The 12,293-nt window shown below is 34.2% G+C and overlaps 1 protein-coding gene across 1 annotated transcript in view; it reads right to left on the minus strand.

The window, feature by feature from the left end:
- The window catches only part of LOC129962801 (uncharacterized), a 35,249-nt gene that overhangs the window by 16,027 nt on the left and 6,929 nt on the right, over positions 1-12,293 (minus strand). Inside the window, exons 2-3 of the mRNA XM_056076797.1 lie at positions 5,364-5,660; positions 614-719 (exon numbers count right to left, since the gene is read on the minus strand). Of these exons, the coding sequence (XP_055932772.1) occupies positions 614-719; positions 5,364-5,650 (393 nt within the window). The 5' untranslated portion in view covers positions 5,651-5,660. The remainder of the gene's footprint in view (positions 1-613; positions 720-5,363; positions 5,661-12,293) is intronic.

Below are 12,293 nucleotides of genomic sequence, written 5' to 3' on the forward strand. Positions count from 1 at the left end.
AACAAGAGACGCTCAATCGGCTTAAATCACTGACAGATAACTGTCAGCGGGCTCGTAAAGAGTCATAAGTCACAACACAACCTTTCGGACAAATTTTTCCTTAAAAATATTAAAAAACATCAATCATTATGAAAAGTTTGAAAATCATATTGAAGTTGTGATTGAAAAGAATCTGGTCTTAGTGCTGGTAGGAACCCTCCCCCTCCCCCCTCCGAAAGAAAAGTAAAGGAACCATTTGCATCATGGGATGATTATCGTTCAATTTGTCTATGGAAAAATTTTACATGTCACGTAAAACTTTATTGCCTTTATGGACATCATTGACAAAAAAGGAAAAATTAACTTACAATTGATTTAAAAAATATGGTGGAAAGAATTTTATTCTTTTATAATAATTTCTGATGAAACGATGCAATTGAGAATAACAAAAAAAATTCGAGCTACATTTTGCTTTGCTTCCTGAAACTAATGATGTCGGCATAAAGATTATATCAAATTATACAAAAAAAGCGTCTGTATCTACTTTGCAATTCACAGTTATTTCTATTGATCTATCTGTCAATAAAATCTTAATATTTCAATGTAGATACTCTATCTTGTGAGTAACTCTTACCAAAGTTTTGTTTGCCTTGCAATATGAAGGATATTTGCTGCACAGGGATTTGCTTGCTAAGTGGCATTCCTCTGGATAAACAGAGCAGAATTTCGTTTTGTTGATTCTGAAAAAGAACAACGTTCAAAATTTAAAAAAAAAATTAAATAAATTTATTTCAAAAGAATCAAATTACCAGAAGCTCTTATAGTAAAACTTATCGGATTACTAGGTTATTATAAATCTATTAAAATAATATCAATATTGGTACGAAAGGTGCGTGTAATATTACTTCCTACAATGTTAGTATTATTATATGGAAGAAAGATTTATAAATATTCTTAATGGGAGCTGAATATATGATTCAGTGATCCTTCGATTTTGATTATATGACTTGGTGTCAAAAAAGGAATGCTTTTGAAAATTAAAGAATTATGATCTTGTCTCTATTAGGAAATGAGATCTAGAGTATCATGGTACGGCTAATCAAACGAACTCATAAATGATGGTTTTCTCTAATATTATGAATTCTCTCTTCGAATTTTATTGATCGCTAAGAAAGCTCTCTTGTTTAATATAGAGAATTATTAGTGTTTCCTATTTAGCAATTTTCTGTTGTTTTGTGTTGTTAGTGTTTGCAAGGGCTGTTCTCTGTTTGAATATTGGCTATGTTTTGGTATCGCTGTTTCCTGTTTTCTTGTGGAATAAAATGCCATTTTCAATACCCAGAGTATTGGATAATTTTCATATTACACTGCCAGGAAATCTACCCTAATAGTATTGTTACAGAACTACAATTCCACTAAGTCCGTAAAGTCACTGGATTCGCTAGTAGTGGGTGTATGGTGTGAAAACAATCAGCAGGCCTCAATAACAATAGACGGCGTCTATTAAACACGAAGACAATAATACAAAGACAACAAATGTACGGTTGAACACAGACAACACACCGCAGCACACTCCAGAAAACAGTAGCCCACAAGCAGTAATCGATCACAGCACGCAAAGCGGCTAGACAGAATTCAGCAGAAGGAGGGAATTCACGTAGCTTCACTCTACAGCCTCTCCAAACATCTTCAACTCTCCACTGTCTTCTCTCTTTAGTTGTATCCAACTGCCGAAACACTACTGTCTACTCCACACACAACTCGAGGCTGCTTTCAAAATAAAAATCTGGACTTGGCACACAGCTCAATTGAGCATTCACTTGAGCTCCACACAGCGCTAGTTTTCGCTGGACTATATCGCCGTTGCTTCGCTATCCTCTCAACGACTCGATGCTTGTCTACGACTACGACTACAATACTCGCGACCGATGGAGAAGTTTAAGGAGAGCCCGCTTCCGTAGAAGCTATCTCCTGTAGATGGCAGGAAGTTGTGGAAATTAACCTAGCTTTAATAAATGCCATGGACTTTTTACATCGAGAGGAGCGGTCCGAAGGACCGTCCTCTCTCGTTGCAAGAAAGAAATGAAGCCTTGGAAGGTGGGAACCGGTGAAGCAGGAAAGGCAAGGGGAGTAGGTGCGGCGGTGACCAATCAGGAACGGCTAGCTGGGGGAGTGCGGGTGAGGGTGTTGTTGACAGTTTCTAGACAGTTTTCGGAGCCAGGTGGTGGATAATCCATTGTTTGAGAAGAGCGAATCAGGAACTTGGTTATTGGGGGTGGGCGGGTAGGTCTGGACTTAGCCGAGGAGTGCATTGAGGAGGATCAGTTTTCTTTCATCTTTGGATGAAGTTTCCTTTAATTTAGCTGCAACTGTTAATAGGCCGGGAAATTCTTTCAAGAGATTCCTTATTTCTCTAAATACTTCAAATAGATCTTTCATCTCCTGGATGTTTATTTGAGGGCTGTGGGCTTCTAAAGTCGGGGTAGCATTAGGTGCCTGTTGTTGGTGCTGGGGTCTCTGTCTGGGTGCAGGTGGGTTTTGGGCTGTTTCGGTGGCTTTTTCAGAGTTACTATTTCTGTTTCCAAGGATGTCTGCATATGATCTTCTATTTCTCGACGTTGGGGCTGTTGTAGGATAGGCAGGGCATCCTTTCCAGGAGGCCAGGTGACCTGTGTTTTTGCAATTAATGCATATAGGCTCTTGGATTTTTTCCTTCAGTTGGCATTCGATGGTCATGTGATCCCCGTTGCATTTTATACAGCGCGGATTGCATCTGCAATTCCTAGCGCTGTGGTGAAATCCAGCACATCTAAAGCACATCGTGGCCTTTGCCGGTCTCCTGTATGTTTCAATTTTAATTCTGATGTAGGATAGGTGGGTGATGTTATAAACGTTATTGAAGTTCCCAGTTTTCTTGATTTCCACGAGGAAGATGGGGTAGAAGGTCTTGTTTCTGTAATTTTTTAGCTGGGAGATGCGTCCAATTTTAAATTGTAGAGCTTCTAATTCTTGTTTTAGATCATTTATGTCGTGATTTATTGGCAGTCCCTTGACGATGATTTTCAGGGGTCTTTCGATAGGGTCTTCAGTCAGTACGTACTCAAGCTTCTTTTCGCTAAGGATTTCCAGGATTCCTGATCTTTCTGATTCTGTGTTGGGGGCGATTTTGATGAATCCGTTACTATAAATATTGTCGGTGTTTGGGTATTTTCTCTTTATTTCCTGTAGCACCAGGTTATATCCTTCTGTTAGCTTCATGTGTATGGGGAGAATTTCTTTCTTAGGTTGAGGGGTTTCCTCCTCTAGGATTTGAAATTTGTTACAGGTGGATACATCAGGGTTTTCAACAGAGTTTTTCCTTTTGGCCGTGTGTCTTTTGTCAACAGGTTGGAAAGGCGATTCAGATTCGATATCCATTTGAGCGGGCTGATCTTCGTCCTTATTATTCTTTTCTGGTGTGTTACCGGTATCCATGACTGTAATTTCTCTCACCATTGTGTGCTCTAGGTTTTCTGTTAGTAGGGGCTGTCTTACGTTGTCAGGGGTATGCCTTTCGCAGTTATCAACAGAGCAGGGGGTTACGTCATCTAGTTCGTTTGCAATTTGCCTGATCTCCGCTTGTATTTTCTTCAGTTGGGCGAAATCATCAGTACTACGACTACAATTGATATTGCCGGTCTTTTATAGCTCCCGGGAGGCGGTCTGGACCAATCAGGCGTATCTCGATTCCTATTGGCTGAATGGCTAAAATTCTCGAAGTTTCCAGTAATATCTATTTTGCCGCCAAATTGGTCGCTAAGCTCTGGGATCACTGACTAGGCACACGAGTAGCTGATCGTCAAACTGTCTTTCCAGCAATCGAACTAACTGTAATGGAAAGAAGCATTACAGGTTTGTAACAATATTAAATTTTACAATAATGTTCCTTTGATAAATTAATCATTCTATTCTTATTTTCTCTTTCATTTATACTGAAAGCATCCTGGCTGGCTGTTTCTCTTTTAATAGTAAAGCATTCAGCAATTTTAAAATATCTCAAATTAGATCTTAGGAATAAATAAAATGATATTTGTTTTTTATTCATGAAAAATAAAAACACATTGGGAGAATATCATTGATTACAACTAGAAATTCAAGTATAGATGACACTTTTTAAAAATAATTCTTGACATTTTCCATTTCTTAAGTGAAATTGATAAAAAAAAAGCGATGTGATTGATATGAAAATGACTAAGAAAGAAATGGATTCCAGATACCCCAGATAAATACACTCTATATTATATCTGCTAACGAAACAAAAAAAAAATGCATGGAATAAATTAAGCTTCGAGATATTTTTCAGAACAAACGATAATTTAATAAATTTTTGTAGCAAATGAAATGCTATTACAGATTGTATCTTCAAATTAAAAATCAACTTATAAATTAAATAACTATCAAATTCGTTCAAAATAGATAAATAACAATGCATCTAATAGCGAACATATCCAGTTTATTAAAAATTATCCTTTGGTATAGGGGAAACTGGAGAAAACTGATGATTCTGTCAATTGATCATTTTTAATAATTCAATTTTTGATGAAAAGCTCCTTTCTTTGCATATATTATTAGAATAATCTTTTATCGTTGAATAAATTTTTATTTTAATATCATTTTGCTATTTAAAAAATAATGTTAAAATATTTTCTTGCTTCAATAAAATAGCAAATTCAGTATGATCGGAAATCCTCGATCGGAAATCTTTAAAAAAAATCATTGATTTTTTTTTGGTAGAGTTGAATAAATGAAGATTTAAATAAATATTGACTGTGAAAAGCGAATTGTCTAAAATAATCGTATATAACAACGAATAACCATGTTTCTTCGTTGCTAGTGTAGGAAATCTTACGTTGAGGATCGTGAAAATTGCAACATGTCAGGTAAAATAAATTAACTTTATCTAAAGGTGCGTTGATACGGGGCTAGCCACTGCGTACAATAATTGTCTTTCTGCTGTTGTCTCGGTATTACCCTAATGTGAACAGTTGAGACAAAATGATCGGGACAGTGGCAAATAGTTGCCCTTATGAGATAACTATTTTCTATTGCCCCATTGGGGTCATGTGATCTTCCTGATGTAAGCGTAGCATTCTAATACGCTGTAATAGTTGGCCTCATGGGAACACTGCTTAACAAACAACGAAGTGTAGGTAGTAGCTCCACAGTGCGAATTTATAGTGGTATAGAATGCTAGATATATATACATACGGATTATCAAATTTAAATTAAAATGAAATAAATTAAGTCTTCCCTTATTTTGCTCCGATCTCTTCTATTTCTTTTCTTCTCGCAACTTTGTTATTTAAGAAAAAAATTATGAAATTTTTGAACAAAATAAAATTTACCCATTTGTGTTACAAAAGGTAATTCCTGGCATTTCAGTATAATGAGGCTTTTCTATGTAAGTATCCACAGAAGTAGGATACTCGTAGTAGTAGGAGAAGAATGTGACAGATTGGAAGAGGAATCCCACCAAGCAAAACAGCAGGACAAGTACTTTGAATACTTTTTCGGAGGTGCCTTTTGTCGACGCGATGCTGGAGACTGCTGTGAGTGAAGTCTTTCTCAACATTTGTATGGACTGCTTCCGAGTCCATTGGCGTTCAAGTTGTGACTTCGTCCGACTTTCCATCTTATAAAACCTGAAGAAACAACATGAAAAGAAACATTAATTGAAAAAAAATAATCAAAGAATTTATTTTTGTTTTTACTACGAAGTTAATATACCAAGAGAAATTGTTGTTTGTCAAAAAAAGAATCGAACTCCAGTTTTTGAAGAATCTTTATAATTTAACCCACCTCCACTCCCGAAATTTTTAAGTTTCGAAACACTTTGAGTTCTAAAAACAAATGTTAGGAATTATGTTTAACTGTATTACGATAACTCAAAGCCATACGTATGAAAATGATATACGATCTTAGTATCAAATTTGCAAATTTTTATTAAATTTTGAATGAAGTTCATTCACAGAAAGTTTGTCCCAATAGTTTCCCAAGTACAAATGAACATGATAACTACAAAACATAAAAATCCAGGTGGATAAAATTTGAAACATAGGCTAATTAGAAGAGAGTGTAGTTCTAACTTGAAATGTAAACTGCATGGTCAATATTAGAACTAAGGCAGTTTGTCGATCTGTACATTCGCATGTATGTAAGAAGCTTGGTAGTTCAAAAACACTTCAACTTAATTGAACTTTAGAAGGTAATCTCAATGTTAAAATTTTAATTGCGCGTCAAATTTCGATTTTAATTAATCGGGACAATAAAGGCGACTGAAATATATATTCGGTTTTATGTTAGTTATGTATTAACCACATATTAGTGATTAATTACCGAATAAAATGGCCAAGGATTATTATTTGATATATATATGGTTCCGAAAAAGACATGCAATTAATATACAAGGACCGATTTTCTTAACTGTAGTACGAGGCACAAAACTCTCGTGTGTGGGACTGAAAATAAAAATCTGAGCCTCAAATGTGGATTTTGTATTCCTTTTTCCAATCGAATGGAATCAAAATTGAAAACAGAGCAATAATTGTAGCCACAAAATAACATAATACTAAATTTCATAAATTTAAGTCATTGCGTTTTTGAGTCGCAGCATTTACATTCTTGTGAAAGAACGGACTGACAGACGGTCAACCTCTTTATGGAGTTGGTTCCAAATTTGTTACTTATCTATACTTTGAATGTGAAAACTTTGTGTCAACTTTTATACATCTAGCTTTCTTCGTTTTGTAGTTATTGTGTTAACTTATATTTGGACGGCCGGGCAAATAAACTTCGTCTGTCTGGATTTTGCTCAAAATTTGACAGAAATCTAAAAATTCAGTTCTAAGACAATATACCAAATTTTGTCCTTCTAGATGAAAGTGTTGTTGAGATATCGTATTCACAAATAGACAAATAGACGGAGACGCAGACATAATTTCAAAAACGTATTTTTCGGATTCAAGGGGTTCTGATACGTAAAGATGATTTTTCTAAAGATCATTTTTCTTTGTATACTTTGTATATAAGAAAGTAAAAATGTTTTTTCTGCAGGTGAATTTATTCTCTGATAATAATAAAGGACAATGTATATGTGTTTGCTCAACGCGTTAATTTTTTTAATTTCAATAAATTAAAAATTCTGAATGTTACAAACGATAAATAAATAAAATACATGAATGAATACATAAAAATAATTTTTATGCTGTTTTAAAATAAAAAAAAATATTAAATAATACTAATTTCATTGCAATGATATTTTTTCTTGAACCATTTTGACGATTTTTTCTTAAAAATTCTTATTTTAGGTTGGTCTTCCTTATCTATCAAAAAACGGAGAGGTCTGTACAAAAATAGCTTTCATGTGCCTCCAAAACAAGACACTAATCTAACTAATTAATCTATCTGTATCTCATGTACCCGAAAGTAAACACGTGCTCTAAGAAAATACCAGATACTGATTTCAAGTGATTTGCTGATATCGTCTAACTTCTGTTTGTACAATGATAATAAAATTACATAAAATTTATCTTCACTATTTTTATGTAGTATTTTGTTAGCTTAGAACAATAAATCTTGAAGTCGCAAACGTAATACTGATTGGAAAATATATGAGGAGGAATTTGAAATATTTGTCGAGAAACAAGCACTATACTCTTATTTTATATGTGTGGTATGTTATAACTTCAATGCAAAATATAGAAATTTTCGATAATATTCTATTATATCAGATGAAAATCGATATAGATCTTTGAAAATTTTAATCAATTCTAAAGACTATTTCCTCTAATGAAAAACATGGTCTAATCAAAGAGATAATGATCATATCATCTAAAAGCTATGTACGCAAATTCAGTTAATTATTTTTAAATTTTAAAATACTTATTTTCAATTTATATAACTAACTATGCAACTTTGAGCTCTAATTTTTTCATCGGGCATTGCCAGCAGGAAAGAACAAACATTTACGAAACAACAGAAAGAAAAGCCATGGACTTCGAAATTGAATGAGGTGTTCACGTGTTGAATATCATGTTGTGATTCGATCACGTGATGCTGTTGATTATGACTGTTTCATGTTGGCACAATTAAAGCCAATTAACAAATAAATTCATTTTGTGCTTTCTCTAGAGTTACAAGATCCGAGTACTTGAACATACTCAAATTTAAATCTCGTGTCGTTTCATTTCCACAACATTAATATTAGCATTTTTTCCCTTTCTTTTCAATTCTTTGGTTAAATTGCAAATCGAAAACTGTAGCAACTTTGTATTTAAGAATTTCGAATTTTTTTTTCAGAAATTTTGTATTTTTTTAATATTTTGTTTAAAATATTTGCTGTGAGAGGGCATTAGTTCAGCTTCGTCTTCATCATTTAACCCTTAACTGGGGACGTGCGGTCTGTGAGACCGCTAGCGATGGATTTTCGTTTACCCCTATTCTATTTTTAGCTCAATTGAATGGATTGACCCTGTAACTTCCTGTTTTGTGACCTTCAATACACATGCACTTTTTCAACCGATTTCAGCAGATGCTTTTTAAAATAATTCAGTTATTTCTTTGGGCGCGGTCTCTAAAACCGCTCCTCCCTGTTAGTGTTTCAGTAATAAACCAGGCTTAGCAGATGGCGCTAAAGCTTGGGCTCCGAAATATTATCCAGTTTACTAGTCCTATTATGAAGCAGTGCTCCAGACACTTTTAAATGAAGCAGAAAGTTATTTGAATGATAAGAATAATTATACAGAAGGTTTTTCGATGAAAGTTCGCATTCAACTGATTCTGTTATGTATGTTCAAAAATAATTCATTTTTCAAGTGATAATGTATTTTGAAAAATTTATAAAATATATTAATATACCAAGAGATATACATACATAATTTATAGGTGGATTTTTATATTAGTTCTTAACCTGTATGTTTAAAATGCGCTAGAAAACGTGCTATGAAAATCACACAAACAGGTAAAAAAAAGGGCCAATTTTACCCATTGTCAATTTTTTTATTTTTCATATAATTGTTGAATTTTACATTATATGGTCTTCTATATACCTTCATATACTGTAAAAATAAATATGGTTTAAAAAGTTAAAAGTAATATGTTTTTTCAAGAATATTATTTATTGTAACATGTAATTTGTGTAGAAAATGTATATTCCAACGCATTTACTTTTTTCAATGATAATATATTTTGAACAATTTCTAAAACATATCTATATATCAAGAAAAATATCTGTAAAATATATTGGCAGCTTTTCATACTAATGCATTCATTAGAAAATTGAATTTAAGTGTAAATGAAATGCAGTCTCGTAGACCGCACCTCCCCAGTTAAGTCCTAAAATTTCACCTCCTCAGTTAAGGGTTAACAGAATCCACACCCAAAATAACCCAAAGAACAAAACGTTAAAGTAACTAATAAAACAACTTTAACTAGCACACTTTAGTGCAAGCAAAGTGTTTTAGGAAAATACGGTTGCAATATTGACTCCAAGAGTGATAGGCTTACAGTGTTACCTTTTGTGTATTTGCTGAATGTGTGTGCGCGTATTTGTGTTTGCACTCTACAGGTCAGATTGTTTGACCTACAGTTACCAAATTTGACACATGTATATCTTGGAGGTCGGGAATGTGCATCTCGAAGTGATTTTTTAACATCTTAATTCGAATTTTAAATAATCAAAAATTAAACGAAATTTCGGCTTTTTTCTTGATAACTTCCAAAAATATTATCGCACAAAATTAAATTTTACACTCTTTAAAAATTTAAAAAATTATAATTTAATAGTAATGCGTCTTTTTTTCTTAAATTATGGCAATTTTTAAAAATATTATTTTTTGTTTAATTTCCAACAATAAGTTAGGTAATTGTCCTTAAGTTAAAATCATTTTCTTTGTTCCATTTCTAACAGATTGCGAAATTTCTGTTCCATTGTTGAAAGCTAAAGAAGAAATATTTTGTATAATATCTATGGAATTTACGAGCCGGACAAAAAGAGGAAGTTACATCAATGCGAAATTTAGCAGACTAACAAAACGGACGTTTACGCTTTTAATAGAGTCATGATGTCACCGGACTGATCTCTATTCACAATAAACAGAGCACATATAAGAAACAATTAAAACGAAACGAGTTTAATGTATTATACACTCATGTCCATAAATTAAGGATAATTGAGAGTCATGCGGAAATCGAACTCTAAAATACATATATCCTCCGTAAAATGACTACATACATCTTCAAAAATCATATGCAAATTGCAGGAAGCCACCAGATGACACCGATAGTACATCACAATGACGAGAGTGTAAGAGAATGATGTATAAGGAATACAGGCAAAGAAGAAAGATTGTTCGCAAGTGCTTTATAAGCCTTTCAGTGTAATACCGCATAAATATAACACAAAGGACGCATTTGGATGATTTTTTTTTTTTACGTGGTAGAATTATCGGCCATAATGTATCTGGAATAAGGGCGTACCCAGCTGGAAGTATCCGAGAAACTTGGAATCGCCCAGAGTGTCATCTCCCAGGCCTTGGCAACTATCCTAAGATGATGGTAATGTGAGTAGACGTTACAGCACAGGTCGCCTCTGAGTTACAACGCCGAATGAGAACCGGTATTTGTCAGTTGCTGCCAAAAGAAACAGACGGAGCACAGCATGAGACCTGTCTCGTCAGCTCTCTTCGGCCACTGGTACGACAGTTTCCAGGCAGACCATGAACAGACGCTTAGGGCAGATTGGTCTATATGCTCGTAGGTCTGTCAGATGTGTTCCACTTACTGCAACTCACTTTCGCCTGCGGTTAGCCTGGAGTAGAGAACATGCATTGTGGACACCGCAACAGTGGGCTTATGTGATGTTTTCCGACGAGTCCAGGTTTAGCTAGCAGTCTGATTCTCGCCGGACTTTCATATGGAGAGCGCCAGGTACTCGATAGCACATCATCATTGAACGACACCGTTACGGTAGTGCAGGATTGCTCGTTTGGGGAGGAATTATTCTGGGTTCCAGAACTTACCTGCATGTTCAAATTGGAACCATGACAGGCCAAATCTATCGGGGCGTCATTCTGGAACAACATGTATGTTTGTTCCGGAGCACCATGGGCGCAGAATTCCTGTTTAAGGATGACAACGCCCGTCCTCGTAAACGAATCATCTTCATCGTAAACGAATACTCTTCGATCAGAGGATATCACCCGTATGGACAGGCCAGCATTCTCACCGCCGGACTTAAATCCAATACAGCATGTGTGGGACATGCTTGGTCGGCGAGTTGCAGTCCGTCAACCTCCTCCTACATGTCTACCAAAACTTCGGAGAGCATTGCTTGATGAGTGGTGTAATATTCCCAAAATCAGATCGATAATTTGATACTCAGCATGCCTAGGCATTGTACGGACTGTATTGCATTGTCTGGGAGACATACTATGTATTAACCATCATACCAACCATGTAATTTTGGTTTCTGTAAATAGATTTTTTTTTTTCTAATTTTCTCCAGGGAGCAAAAAATCGCATTTCTTAATAATGATATCAAACCTATAGCATCTTTTTTGCTCTTTACCTTTTGTTTAATAAATAGACTTTACAAATAAGTCACATTTTGTTTTGCTTCTGATTCTTTCTTTTCCTTAATTTATGGACATGAGTGTAATTTGGCGAAATCATGGACATGAAATTATATATACACATTTAAAGAAAATTAAATAAGTAAGTATTCCCAGTAAACCAGTTAGTCGCCAAAGGCAAAAAGTTTTAAATAAAGATAAAAACTTAAATTATTGCGTCTAAAATTGAGTGAGTTATGAAAATTTTAATATTTCTATTTTATAAAAACGTGCGATTTTCGACCCATTGACCTTTGAAAAAAACGCTCAGTGTTTCCTCAAGGCTTTTTAGTCTAACATTATAAAAACTTTAATTGTTCTGAAATTGCAATCTTCAGAACTTCATAATTCGGTCATATTTGGCCACAAAAGCCAAATATTTTTTTTTATTTAAATGTTGTTGTGTTAATAAGGTTTCTCTGAATATGATTCTTCACAATAAAAAAATGTATAAAATTTAGACTTCAGAATTTTTTCTGAACTGAAACAAAATAAAATATTATTATTTAGATAATTTAAAACTTTTAAAAGCAAAGCGAAAAACTGAACTTTATGAAGAAATAGATAAATTCTTATTGAACAATACTTTAAGATATTGCATAAATTATTTTCGGCAGTAGTGCACATAAGACTTCAAATCCGAGAGATTCTGTTTCCTGTACTCAT

The sequence above is a fragment of the Argiope bruennichi genome, chromosome 3 (genome assembly GCF_947563725.1).
Source record: "Argiope bruennichi chromosome 3, qqArgBrue1.1, whole genome shotgun sequence".
In the NCBI taxonomy this organism is placed as follows: Eukaryota; Metazoa; Arthropoda; class Arachnida; order Araneae; family Araneidae; genus Argiope; species Argiope bruennichi.